The sequence below is a fragment of the Oncorhynchus gorbuscha genome, linkage group LG22, assembly GCF_021184085.1.
Source record: "Oncorhynchus gorbuscha isolate QuinsamMale2020 ecotype Even-year linkage group LG22, OgorEven_v1.0, whole genome shotgun sequence".
In the NCBI taxonomy this organism is placed as follows: Eukaryota; Metazoa; Chordata; class Actinopteri; order Salmoniformes; family Salmonidae; genus Oncorhynchus; species Oncorhynchus gorbuscha.
In genome coordinates this window covers 25,206,512-25,220,838 of record NC_060194.1, presented here as the reverse complement: position 1 = coordinate 25,220,838, position 14,327 = coordinate 25,206,512, and the positions used below count along the sequence as shown (strand labels likewise).

Genomic DNA, 14,327 nt, shown 5'->3' with positions numbered 1-14,327 from the left:
CAGTCACACTGTCTAACAGTGCTGAAGAAACAACGGGCTGATACTTTTATGAATGGAATTGTAGAGGTAACCTGAAAATGACATGTTAGGCACATAACAGCATCATGTCCTTTTTTCTGTTATGGCATTGGTGGAATGCAGCTCGCTTGAACTTACAGTACTACATTTTAAGACGTGGCAATGCGCACCATGTGCCTTCTGAAACAAGTTTAGGTAGTAAAAACATATACATTGTTATTTTGTTTGGTTCATTTAAAAACGTGGAAGTTGATATCCAGAGGCACAGCTATATTGTGTTGTCATCGTTGTATTGAAATGTAATATATTTGCACATTTCATGTAAACTCTTATCTTATAGAGATTGTATTCTGAAGACGCCATCTTTCAAAGTGTTGGACATCTTTTGTGTTATCTTTTTAACTCACTATAAAAGTGTAGAGAATGATACCTTATATATCAGTGAGTGGAAAAGTCAATGTATATGGTTCTTTCCCATGCATATGTAAATAAAAGTAATATTGAGAACTTGACTTTTTAATTAACAAAGTATTGTCTCATGGTCCAGGTTGAGGATTCAAATGAATCTTTACAAATGCCAATATCCGTCACTGTAAATAAGACTGTGTTCTTAACTGACTTGCCTAGTTAAATAAACAAATATCTAATTTCACAGATCAAGATCTGGCGATGGAGATAGTTATGTCGGTAGAATAAAATGGGTGCACCAACAATAAGGAAGTATATCATTGCATTTTGGGAAGTGCTGTCCTTAATATGAGCAAACCTCGGTTAGGTGGCAGTTTGCTTCATGGTTTAAAAACTACAAATACCTAGAACGGTGGTAAAATCGTCGCATCCGTTCAAAGTGCACATTACGACTTGTTTTGGTTCATATTGCAGCTAGGCAGGAAAATATCGTAGATCCAAGGTCCACCACGGCATTTTATCTTGGAAGTAAACCCGCTGCCAAATATACTGCTAGAAAACTCCTCTGTGTTTAATCGCCACCCCTTTTGACAAGGGCAAGCCCCCGCGATTCGCTCCTACTGAGTCTAGAAGCTAACCGAACTGCCAGCTTCACCCATGTCCTCTGAGGAAGAATTGAGTTCAACGATCACGGATTGGCTTTTCTTCAGTTCCTGGTGGCTCCTTTTGCCTTTCATTATGCTTCTAGTCGTTGTTGCATTCGTCGTTGCTTTCGTGTTGCTGTTATACATGATATCCCCTTTGATTAGCCCCAAACCTCTCAAATTAAATGGGGCCCACGTCGTGGTAAGTGCTTATTGTCCTAACTAGACAACGGTATCATATTCAGACGTGCTAGTTAGAAACAAGGTACTGTGTTAGCTACGTTGCATTGCATAACCATTGCACCGTAGATTTTATAGGGTGTTGCAGGTGAAGATGTTTCGTAAGTAAAGGCGCTTGCACGCAGCAGATCATCTACAAGTACGACACGCCCACAATTAATTAACAGCTTGTAACAGAGTTGACAATGTATTGTCTTTTGCAACGTGTTGCAAGCTTAAAGTGAAAACTCTAGTATGGCAATAAGTAGGCCAGCCAGTCAATGACACTCAATTTCATAGAAATGACTACACATTTTAGCAGAAACACATGTACTAACTTTGGAAAAAAAAGCAACATTCTAATGACCTACTGTATTTACTGTAAGTTGGACTTTGACCCTAGGGGACCATCCCGTGTATTTAACTTTTTAAAGGGAATGACCCTCCTCTCTCGCCTACCACCACCTTTCAACCCACAGGTCACTGGAGGTTCCAGTGGAATAGGGAAGAGCATCGCTATGGAGTGCTACAGACAAGGAGCCTTCATCACACTAGTGGCAAGAGACGAGGTAAGTAGAAATCCACTTCAAATCAACATCCTTGCAGGGCTCTACAGTGCAACCATTTTACTTGTATATGCAGCTAAATATTTTGCTGTGACCTGGAACTTTTATTTAGGAACACTAGTGCGTCTACAAAATGTGCTCCAAAATGTCTTTGTGCGCGCCTACATTTCCCAATTTAGGCGTACACATGCTTCTTATAATTATATACACTACCGTTAAAAAGTTTGGGGTCACTTAGAAATGTCCTTGTTTTTGAAAGAAAAGCACAAAAAAATGTGTCCATTTAAAATAACATGAAATTGATCAGAAATACAGTGTAGAAATTGTTAATGTTAAACATGACTATTGTAGCTGGAAACGGCAAAATTTTATGGAATATCTACATAGGCGTACAGAGGCCCATTATCAGCAACCATCACTCCTGTGTTCCAATGGCACATTGTGTCAGCTAATCCAAGTTTATCATTTTAAAAGGCTAATTGAACATTAGAAAACAATTTTGCAATTATGTTAGCAGAGCTGAAAACTGTTGTTCTGATTAAAGAAGCAATAAAACTGGCCTTCTTTAGACTAGTTGAGTATCTGGGCCATCAGCATTTTGTGGGTTTGATTACAGGCTCAAAATGTCCAGAAACAAATAACTTTCTTCTGAAACTCTTCAATCTATTCTTGTTCTGAGAAATGAAGGCTAATCCATGTGAGAAATTATGAAGAACTGTGCAAACTGTCTTTAACCAGAGTAGAAAGAGGAGTGGGAGGCCCTGGTGCACAACTGAGCAAGAGGACAAGTACATTAGAGTGTCTAGTTTGAGAAACAGACACCTCACAAGTCCTCAACTGGCAGCTCATTAAATAGTACCCGCAAAACACCAGTCTCAACATCAAGAGTGAAGAGGCGACTCCGAGATGCTGGCCTTCTAGGCAGAGTTCCTCTGCCCACTGTCTGTGTTATTTTGCACATCTTAATATTTTCTTTTTATTGGCCAGTCTGAGATATTGCTTTTTCTTTGCAACTCTGCCTAGAAGGCCAGCATCCCGAGTCGCATTTTCACTGTTGACGTTGAGACTGGTGTTTTGCGGGTACTATTTAATGAAGCTGCCAGTTTATGACTTGTGAGGCATCTGTTGGAACACAGGAGTGATGGTGGCTGATAATGGGCCTTTGTACGCCTATGTAGATATTCCATAAAAAAACTACCGTTTCCAGCTACAATATTCATTTACAACATTAACAATATCTACACTGTATTTCTGATCAATTTGATGTTATTTTAATTGACAAAAAAATAGCTTTTCTTTCAAAAACAAGGAAATTTTGAAGTGACTCCAAACTTTTGAAGTGTATTGTGCATATATATATTTTTCAGAGCATCACTCAGTCAGCACATTTATCAATCATTCTTTAATTTCCTTTAGAGTAAATTGGTTCAAGCGAAAAAAGAAGTGGAGAAATGTGCCATTAATGACAAGCAGGTATGTATATCGTTGCTACAGTACACGTTTTGGGACAACGTGGAAGAGATACAATGTTTTTGTTGTTCTCGCTTTTTGGGGGGGGTGCAAGCAAATCATTGAATGTTGACCTGGATGATCTCATTAGCAACTCACTTGACCGCTGACTGTTTTGGTATTTGTATTCCTCTTCCACTCAGGTGGTGCTCTGCATATCAGTTGACGTGTCCAAGGACTACAGACAGGTGGAAAGTGTGATTAAGCAGGTAAATCACAAGTGATAGGGGCCTTTTCCATCATATAAATTCCTAACTTTTATAATAATTCTCTGCAAGTAACAATATCAATATAATTTCATCCATCTAGTGCCAAGAAAAGCTTGGTCCGGTGGACATGTTGGTGAACTGTGCTGGGACGTCCTTCTCTGGGAAGTTTGAGGAGGTGGAGGTGGAGCGCTTCAGAGTAAGTACTGTAACTAATGAGGGGAATAGACCGACAGGTCTGGAAGGGAGAACGCAGAAACCCAACTCCTTAGTGTGTGCCTCAGAACCTTGATGTTGTGCCAAAATGAACATAATTTGAAACTAACTCTGAATAGGCAATGAGACAAGATGTTTCCCAGATTGAAGATTCAAAGGGTTTGATGTCTGTCCAAGGTGGAACCAAGGGTTCAGTTTTCAGTTTAGAGGTAGCTAGTGAGCCAGAAGGTTAGATTCGGTTGCAGTCTAGGTCTGCTGCAGATTTAATTGCAGTGGAAGAATGAGAGAGCGGTTTAATTCCAGGCTGAAGAGGTGGCTGGTTTTTTCACTCTCTGACAGTGAAGGGATGGTACCAATACCGCAATAATGACCCAGGGAAATTAGGATGTGTGTACACATTGCAAGTGTGTGTGCATGAAGGGATTATTCTGATACTAAGATAATAATCATGACCAATGGAAAATGTGATTGTGTGTGTGTTCCCCACACCCTAATGTATTTAATGTACTTAATTAGATTTCCTGGAGGGAGCTAGGCTGTGCTGGTGCTGCTAGCTAGTTCCTTCTCATCCTGGCATTCAAATGCTGGTCACATGCCTCGTTAAGGGTCTGAAGTCATTAGACCTCACCCCATAGAAACGCTATTACCATGGAAACTGCTCAGAAATATAACAATTACCATGTTAGGAGGCTGTTTTTTCTCAAGTGAATACTCTTTGATAGTATGTATATTATTCAGTCTGAGTAGTAATATACCTTTTTTATTAATAATAATACATTCATTACTTTTTGTGATCCTTCCCTTGTCTATAACAGAGTATGATGGAGGTGAACTACCTGGGCAGTGTGTATCCCACACGGGCTGTAATCACCACAATGAAGGAGCGTATGATGGGACGCATACTGTTTATCTCCTCCCAGGCTGGCCAGATCGGCCTGTTCGGCTACACAGCCTACTCTCCATCCAAATTTGCCCTGCGTGGGCTGGCTGAGTCCCTGCAGATGGAGGTGAGTAGTATCCAATTGTTCCTTTTCCTGCCCACATTGGGGGCCAATAGGTCAAATTCTCAACATAAAATTTGGATAAGTCTTTTTAAGGCTGAGAGCACTCTTTCCTCTACTCGTCCCTGCAGATGAAGCCATATAACATTTATGTAACGGTGGCCTACCCCCCTGACACTGACACTCCAGGACTAGCAGAAGAGAATAGGACAAAGGTGAGTCTCCTCATGAAAAGGGGAAAGTGTAAACTCTCTCACATTTTGTATTTTATTCTAACGCCTCAAGTTATATTGTGTCTCTTGGTCCTTCCATAGCCTTTAGAGACTAGGCTGATCTCTGAGACATCTGGGGTGACTCAGCCGGAGCAGGTGGCTAAGATCGTTGTCAAGGATGCAGTGGTAAGACGTTGCATTCTCAGCAAATGTCACTATGAAATTCACCAGGCCTCAGGCCTACATAAAAACCTTCATCAATAAATAACTTCTATTCAGAAACACAGAGAAATTTGCTCTCTACATGTGTGATAGAGCAGTTTTTCTGACGGTCATGTCTTTGTGCCCCCCACAGCAGGGGAACTTTAACAGCTCTGTGGGGCCTGACGGCTACATGCTCTCAGCTCTCACCTGTGGAATGTCACCTGTCACCTCCATCACAGAGGGCCTCCAGCAGGTAACTACACGACAGGACAGGAACAGCACTGTCACTGTCTCACTACAACACACCCCAAATATTACTATTTTCGTAAACATGTGTTAACTGAACCTTAACTACCAACTTACCAAAGCCATTTTGTATCTTACACATCTATTGTAACCATAGAGCTAGAAATAGGACAATTCTATGGTTATAACATAATAATAGATTGTCCCAAAACTGTCTTACTGTCTAGAGCCCAAATTGTTAATGTGGCCTCTGATCTCTGTGCAGATTGTAACCATGGGGCTGTTCCGGACCATTGCTCTGTTCTATCTGGGGAGTTTCGACAGCATTGTGCGTCGCTGTATGATCCAGAGGGAGCAGGCCAAAGCAGCGGACAAGAGGGAGTAACAACCATCCCCCATCCTCCACTATTATTGCCACTGGAGAACTCTCCCCAGCCAGCCCTCATCTCCTCTTCCTCTCCCCTCCATTCCTTAGAGGGCACAACCCTGGACAGGCTAAATGGCCAGATATCTTGTGCGCCAGTGATAATACCGAAGTAAAGAAAATGGCAGGTGTCCTGTTACTTATTATTAACACATACAATTCTTGGCAGTTATTTTGTTTGTCTACTGTTTTTCATCATTCCAGTGATATTGTTTACTCAAGTGCTCTGTGAAACGTTTTAATTGTAACTGTATACCTGCTTTTATTGTTAAGGCTGCTTTACCCAAGGGTCTATGAGGGCAGACTAAACACTACTAGCTTGCTGTTAAAGTAGGTCTTGTCAACACCTGAAACTTTAGCCTACTTTTGGGCCACCCTATCCTCCTATTTTTTTCCATGCAGAGAGGAAAGTAAGGGATTGCCAGTCTGACTGGTTATGTCAGCATGTTGACCTGCAATCCCAAGAATCAGAAGAAACAAGAACACTAACAAACCATGTGTCATACAGACCATTCTGAGTAAGCTATCTTTATCACGTCAAACTACTGTTATTTTCACCAAATGTGTTCCTCCTTCCTTCCCAAGCTTTGCAGGCAAAGCTTCTCTTTATTCACTCTGTGTCACCCGGTGCCCTTCCATGTGCTGTTAATGTAGAGTGGCGTATTGGCCCGTGCTGTGGATGCATTAACGGAGCTTAGATGTGATTTAACAGTGATGAGAGAAGGCAAAGCAAAAATGTAAATTTACTTCCTGGAAATGATCATCCAAGGCATTTTTAGGTAAAATGATTGTATGTGCAAGTACGAGAGAATGCGTGTGCTGTGTAGGAGCCGTGTGAAGAAGCCGAGGGGAAAGATTTTAATTCAGTGTTGTTACAATGTGTTTAAATGACTGTACATTGACCAAACCTACTCCAGGGAGAGAGAGAAGCCCTTGGACACTGGTGGGGGCTGGGGAAAAAAGAAAAACCTCTATTCCTCTTATTTGCATGCCACTTTCACATTTTACTTGCGTTTCTTACCTGAGGTAGAAGCGGTATGTAAAAGGTAGGCATAGGACAGTCGTGCGATGTAGTATGAGAACAAATCCGCTAACATCTGATGCCAGCCTCATTCACTCTTTCCTGTCTTCCTATGATGTCTTATCAGTTGTTGATCTCTGTGTATGTGTGACCTGTGCACATATTTTGCTACGTAGCATCCAAGTGGGCTCTGTGATTAAAGTGATGGGGTAGTGACTGGACAAGGTGTGGAGGTGTGACTCGCAGGTTCCAGCAAAGACCCTTCAGGCCTTGAGAGGGCACTAGAGCTCTATTTTATATAGAGGCCAAGAGATTAAGAGGACCTGGCAAGCTCTGTCTGTGCAGAGCAACATAAAGGAGCTATGTGTGCTATTGTATTGTCTAATTTTCCATTTCATCCAAGTCACGGTGGACACTGTCCTATACTCTCTTAACTGTGTAATTTGTCTCCGTAAGTATTCACAGTTCCTTCCCGAAGTCCTCTAACTCCAAGCCTTTTAAACATGCCGTACATCCCGGTACCTTCTTACCTTCTCAATATTCTGCTTAATGGGGAGAGAAAAGATCAAATGTGAACTCATGCAAGTCTTCCATCCATCAACTGTGGGGAGAATGTACTGACCTTTAATGCAAACCATAGGCTCCGAATCAGAAAGTATACTTTTTTTTAATCCACCAACATTTGAATGCCAAAATGTATTAAGAGACCATTTCTGTAAATGCAATGCAACTACTTGTGATTTATTTTGTTTGATGTTGCTGGTCTGTACTATCCTATAAACCGTTTGTAGTTCAGCCAAGCACTACAACTGTGGGGACCCATTCCAAGCCTTAAGAGAGAACTACGAATGATGTTAATGATAAAATAATAAATTTCTTCACAGAAAATAATGTGGCTTAAGCCACTTGTGGTTTACCAGTTAATTAGATTTTTCTGCGAAAATGGCAACTCTTTTGGTGTGTTTTGTTCGTCAATTTCAGATGAGTTTTTGTTCAAAAAGGCCTTACTCAAACCCAAAATAAGAACGTGAGAATGGATGACTCAACTCGGAGGTTCTCATTTAACATCGGTTCAAGGCACATTGTCACTGTCCAGCGCTTAGTGTGTCGATACCTGTCATTTCCTCATCTGTACATTGTTAGCTCTGACTCTCTGTCATCTTTAGGTAGCAACACATATGGTGACGTTTATAGACATTTGATATCATATGTAGCTCATGGGAAAAGCTCTTTTGTTTGAACACATTTTAAGCTTTGCAAATCAAGCCTATGCTTACAATATGTTAAAACACTACAACCAAGTTGTACCATTGTTAAAATGCTCAGTCACGCTCTAGTTTTCCCATTCATTGGTGTTGTCCAGAGATATTTAAAATAAGATTATAAAATGTTTAAGTACAGTGCTACTGAATATCATTCCTATCTTATTGGTTGTTTCGTTTTGGCCAAATGTGTACGAATTTCACCTTGTGTGCCATTGAAAAGAAAAATGTAAGGAGTAGAACAATGTTGCTTTGTCTTATTTTCTTACATGATAACTAAATAAATAACCTTGGAAAATGACATTTCCTCTGCTAAATGCCCTCTTATGTTTTTGTCTGCTCTCAGTACTGTTGACACAGGCCTTTTAAAACACAACTATGGTTAGTCTCCTATTTTAAAGAACTGTTAAGTGATTCTGTATAACCTATACTGTACGTGTAGCTGTGTTTGCTGGATTCTGAGCTTACATTATTCAGTTGCTGAGGGTTGGACTATGGCTACAGTTGATCCATCCGGACTCCTGTCTATTCAGAAGCTGAGTGGAGTGGGTGTTCTGTGCCACTCCATACCATTGTACAGTTTATGTACAGTAGGTGCTTGTGGCCGGGCAGTTGTTGGGGGGGGGGGGGTATTCTTTAATCTTCCATGATGGGAACAGACCAGCCTGGGCAGACAGTAGCTATGGTATAGTGCCCTCAGATCAGCAGGAAGACTGCATGGGGATTTAGAGGCTGCGTTGCCCTGTCCGAGAGTGTGTAGAAGATATAGGCAGGTAGAGACTGAGCGAGATATACACAGACACACTGGAAGAAAGAGAAAAGCACAGAGAACATCAAAATATATGTCCACCAATGAGATGGATGGATGTCCATAAGGATGCTAGGTAAAAGCAGTCCCCTCATGGGGAATCGGAATGGTGTATTCCTGTCTAGTAAAGGCTCAGCAATTGTTAATCAGGCAGAGCTAAAGAAAGCAAGCTTGAAGCTTCTAATTCTTCAAATAAGGAAAGGTTCACCTATTTGTACAACTTGATCCGAATTGATAGAATACGGTGAATAGTTGAAATGGCTATTCACCGTATTTCGACCCATAAAATATTGGGGAAATGTTAGGGTTATTGCAACATTTTCTGCATTAGATAAGAAGTAAAGGTTAAAATCCTATCATGGCAAACCTTTCTCTACAGATCAAACGTAACCAAATAGGAACGACACATAGGCCTACGTGGAGTTTCCAAATGCTCAAGTGATAACTTTCTATGGGTGACGTAAGAAATACCTCACCAGCAAAGCAGCAAAGAATGTTCAACCAACCCACAGTGTGTAGCTGGAACAGACAGCAATATGATTGTGGGATACAGTCTTCACTGCACAGTCCCTCGAAACGGCTCTCCGTACGCGTAACAATATTCTGGATGCATGCGACGTTGATCTTCTGTGGTTTTTCGGTCATGTATTTTTTTTTGTAGTGTGGACTACATTATGTGCACATCGAGAATATTTTAATCTCTTCCGTATTTCTGTCTGTCTGGATTTGGGAGTCTACAGATAACTAGCCACTTTTTGACCAAGGCTTCGAATATTTCATTTTGATAGCACAATTGGGGAAACATTTTGATATTCTTACGTGGATATACTTGGACTTTTTCACGGTTTCAGTCTAGTTGGGTGAAGGGACCGTTTTTCAATCCACGCACATCGCTCCCGTTGCAGTGTTTCGTTCTGCACGGTTCGATAGTAAATCCTATAAACTTGACCAGAGCATTTTCTCAGAAATACACTTTTCGTCTGATCTGATGTATTGCGCGGCGCAGTGCATGTTGATAAGTACGATGTATTATTCTTAAAAAACGAGGATTGTGGAGGTCATTAATCAGTGCCAATCATAATGGCAAACGACGACAACCGCTGTATAGTGGAAAAGTACATTTGTCACAAACTCTTGAAAAGGGGATATGCGTGGGATTTCGAGAATGCCCAGGAAGATGCTGATAATAATGGGTCGATGATTTCTCCTCCGCCTGGTTTGGCACGGCGGTGCCACGGAGCCAATAACGCCAGACCGGGCAGCGTCCCCCATCTTTCCAAACGGCTCTCCCAAACGGACCCGCATGCAGCTATTCACAGAGTTTTGCGTGAGGCCGGGGACGAACTCGAACGACTGTACCAGCCCGACTTTGCGGAGATGTCACACCAATTGTATCTCACGTCTTCTATGGCAGAAAGGAGATTCAGAGAGGTGATAGACGAGCTGTTCAGGGACGGGGTTAACTGGGGACGAATTGTCGCCTTCTTCGAGTTCGGTGGCACAATATGTGTGGAATGCGTGCACAAGGAAATGACGTCGCAGGTTGACCACATCGCCGGGTGGATGACGGAGTATCTAAATGGACCGCTGCACAACTGGATTCAAGAGAACGGGGGTTGGGTAGGTGTAATCTCTGTTTTGAATTGCCCGATATCACGTTGATTTATCCATAGGCTAGGCTACATTACGTATGAAGCGGTGGGAATGTCTGGATATTAACGACATCATATTTTAGTGTTGCTGATTTGATGTTCAGGCTGTTTGTCTAGCATGTCTGGCCAATAAGATAGTACAGTATCTGTCACACCTCCCCACGCTCTAAAGCCCGCCTCAGCCGACTGTAGCCGACTGAAGGCAGAACACCTTGCAAATATCGAGTTACACCCCCCATTTTGCCCTCAGAACGGACTAAATTCGTCGGAGCATGCTCTATAAGGTCTGAAAGAAGATGCTGGCCCATGTTGACTCCAATGCTTCCCACAGTTGTGTCAAATTGACTGGAAGGCCTTTTGGTGGTGGACCATTCTTGATACACACAGGAAACTCTTGAGCTTGAAAACCCAGCAGCATTGTAGTTTTTAAAACAAACCTGTGCACCTGGCACTTACTACCATACCCCATTCAAAGGCACATACATATTGTATCTTGCCCATTCACTCTCTGAATGGCTCACATATACAATCCATGTCTCAATTGTCTCAAGGCTTAATAATCCTTCTTTAACCTGTCTCCTCCCCTTCATCTACACTGATTGAAGTGGATTTAACACGTGACATCAATAAGGGATCATAGCTTTCACCTGGATTCACCTGGTCAGTTTGTCATGGAAAGACCAGGTGTTCATAATGGTGTATATTATTCGGTGTATATTATTATTATTATGTTTATTATTCTATCTATCTATCTATCTATCTATCTATCTATCTATCTATCTATCTATCTATCTATCTATCTATCTATCTACAGTTAAAGTCGGAAGATAAAATACACTTTGGAGTCAGTAAAACTCATTTTTCCACCACTCCACAAATGTCTTGTTATCAAACTATAGTTTTGGCAAGTCGGTTAGGACATCTACTTTGTGCATGACACAAGTAATTTTTACATCAATTGTTTACAAACAGATTATTTCACTTATAATTCACTGTATCACAATTCCTGTGGGTCAGAAGTGTTTACTTACACTAAATTAATTGTGCCTTTAAACAGCTTGGAAAATTCCAGAAAATGACTTCATGGCTTTAGAAGCTTCTGATAGGCTAATTGACATCATTTGAGACAATTGGAGGTGTACCTGTGGATGTATTTCAAGGCCTACCTTCAAACTTAGTGCCTCATTGCATGACATCATGGGAAAATCAAAAGAAATCAGCCAAGACCTCAGAAAATAAATTGTAGAACTCCACAAGTCTGGTTCATCCTTGGGAGCAATTTCCAAACGCTTGAAGGTACCACGGTCATCTGTACAAACAATAGTATGCAAGTATACACACCATGGGACCACGCAGCTGTCAAACCGCTCAGGAAGGAGACGTGTTCAGTTTCCTAAAGATGAACGTACTTTGGTGCGACAAGTGCAAATCAATCCCAAAACAACAGCAAAGGACCCTTTGAAGATGCCGGAGGAAACAGGTACAAAGGTATCTTTATCCACAGTAAAGCGAGTCCTATATCAACAAAGAGCAAGGAAGAAGCCACTGCTCCAAAACCGCCATAAAAAGCCAGACTACGGTTTGCAACTACACAGGGGGACAATGATTGTACTTTTGCAGAAATGTCCTCTGGTCTGATGAAACAAAAATAGAACTGTTTAGCCATAATGACCATCGTTATTTTTAGAGGAAAAGGGGGATGTTTGCAAGCCGAAGAACACCATCCCAACGATGAAGCACAGGGGTGGTAGCATCATGTTGTGGGGCTGCTGTTGAAGCAACATGTCAAGACATCAGTCAGGAAGTTCAAGCTTGGTCGCAAATGGGTCTTCCAAATGGACAATAACCCCAATCATACTTCCAAAGTTGTGTCAAAATGCCTTAAGGACAACAAAGTCATGGTATTGGAGTGGCCATCACAAAGCACTGACCTCAAACCCATAGAAAATTTGTGAGCAGAACTGAAAAAGCGTGTGCGAGCAAGGAGGCCTACAAACCTGACTCAGTTACACCAGCTCTGTCAGGAGGAATGGGCCAACATTCACCCAACTTATTGTGGGAAGCTTGTGGAAGGCAACCTGAAACATTTGACCCAAGTTAAACAATTTAAAGGTCATTCTACCAAATACTAATTGGGTGTATGTAAACTTTTGACCAACTGGGAATGTGGTAAAATAAATAAAAGCTTAAATAAATCATTCTCGCTACTATTATTCTGACATTTCACATTCTTAAAATAAAGTGGTGATCCTAACTGACCTAAGACAGGGAATTTGTACTTGGATTACATGTCAGGACTTGTGAAAAATGGATTTTGAATCTATCTATCTATCTATCTATCTAACTAACTAGCTGACCTTGGTTAAACCTGCTATACTTCTGTTAAACACTGTATTGCTTTCACACATAGATGTCTGTGACACTATCTGCAGAGAACAGTCTGTACTGTAACCAGAGCTGATGAGGCACTAGTAGGACAGGATCATTATACAGTATCTGTCTCGCTCCACATCCGTGGCGGGACAGAGCTGGACAGACACATGTCAGGGGAATGGGTGCCATCAAATTAATAGTATAGGCTACCAACCCTCAGGCAAGACAGGACAAGAGATGAGGACCACTGTCAGAGATTCACATGACCCATAGAATCCTCCAACCAAAACAAAGTTGAGAGCCCCCCCACACACACACACACACACACACACACACACACACACACACACACACACACACACACACACACACACACACACACACACACACACACACACACACACGCACGTGCACACACAATGCATTTATCATCTATCATCAAATAACTGAGCATGCATCACCAACTTCACATCCACAACAACCTCTGCTCTGTTTTTCTTTTGTTACTGTTATTTCCCCTCTGAAGATGAACAGCGTGGCCACTCCTTTACTACTGCTCTCTTCCACAGCTCAGCAGATATTAGGCCCAACTGACAAAAACTAGTCCCTAATTGACAAAAGTACTCTTAATGAGAACATAACATTTGTTTGCACCATTTCAGCTATCTAGCGAAAGGGGGTAAAGGGGGGTGGGTATTGGAGGGGTGGAGGCTAATCAATGATTTATGTGGAGCATTTCATCTCGAAAGGAAGGAGTGTTTAACATTCCCCTTGAGTCTCGTCTGCCCCTGAAGGTGGCAGGTTGTGCCACATATCAAAGGGAAGCACGGAGAGGAGAGAGGGGCCTCCAGGATTACAGAACCACAGACTACAGCCAGCCTGTATGTTTATTTAACATGTAACATGCACTCTCCAGTGCATTTTGGTTCAGTTGAAGCCCTTTTGTCTCTTTTGAAACCTGTGCCTGGGATGACGGGATACGGCTGTGGCTGCCGTGTGTGTCTGTGTGTTAGAGGTCTCTGGAGCCTGTATACCCGACTACCCGTCTCACTATGTACTGTTGTATGTAGGTCAGAATAGACAGTAGTGTTTCAAGGCTGAGGCGACAGGATATTCATGTGCTATATCTATGAGAACTGAAGGGCACGGAATCTTTTAATCCGAAGGTTAATTCCGTATTACGGGAAGGTATATGCAACCAATTTTCTGTGTCATTTTACCAGGGACTTGTGATAAGTGACCAAATTGAACATCCCACCCAAAAATTGTCTGTGATGTGAGGCTCAGATGACATGCCAGAACCAATTAATTAAATGTGTTTGTCACTTAAAATATCAA

General features: G+C 41.8%; 2 protein-coding genes across 2 annotated transcripts in view; both read left to right on the top strand.

Moving 5' to 3' along the window:
• Nucleotides 1–855: 855 nt before the first annotated feature.
• kdsr (3-ketodihydrosphingosine reductase) lies at nucleotides 856–8,473 on the top strand. Its single transcript, XM_046321846.1, has 10 exons — nucleotides 856–1,272; nucleotides 1,769–1,858; nucleotides 3,272–3,328; nucleotides 3,508–3,573; nucleotides 3,674–3,769; nucleotides 4,602–4,793; nucleotides 4,919–5,002; nucleotides 5,102–5,185; nucleotides 5,355–5,456; nucleotides 5,715–8,473. The coding sequence occupies exons 1-10, from the start codon at nucleotides 1,084–1,086 to the stop codon at nucleotides 5,832–5,834; spliced, it is 1,080 nt and encodes a 359-aa protein (XP_046177802.1). The 5' UTR covers nucleotides 856–1,083; the 3' UTR covers nucleotides 5,835–8,473.
• Nucleotides 8,474–9,445: 972 nt separating this feature from the next.
• The window catches only part of LOC124009817 (apoptosis regulator Bcl-2-like), a 49,533-nt gene continuing 44,651 nt past the window's right edge, over nucleotides 9,446–14,327 (top strand). Inside the window, exon 1 of the mRNA XM_046322005.1 lies at nucleotides 9,446–10,584. Coding sequence (XP_046177961.1) covers nucleotides 10,045–10,584 — 540 coding nt within the window. The 5' untranslated portion in view covers nucleotides 9,446–10,044. The remainder of the gene's footprint in view (nucleotides 10,585–14,327) is intronic.

What these genes read in the sequence shown, in the direction of transcription:
- kdsr (XM_046321846.1), top strand. Translation starts at nt 1,084, where the DNA reads ATGTCCTCTGAGGAAGAATTGAGTTCAACGATCACGGATTGGCTTTTC. An exon ending in CAGAAGAGAATAGGACAAAG is followed by an intron (nt 5,003 to 5,101) that starts GTGAGTCTCCTC and finishes GTCCTTCCATAG; the next exon opens with CCTTTAGAGACTAGGCTGAT. An exon ending in TCACAGAGGGCCTCCAGCAG is followed by an intron (nt 5,457 to 5,714) that starts GTAACTACACGA and finishes ATCTCTGTGCAG; the next exon opens with ATTGTAACCATGGGGCTGTT.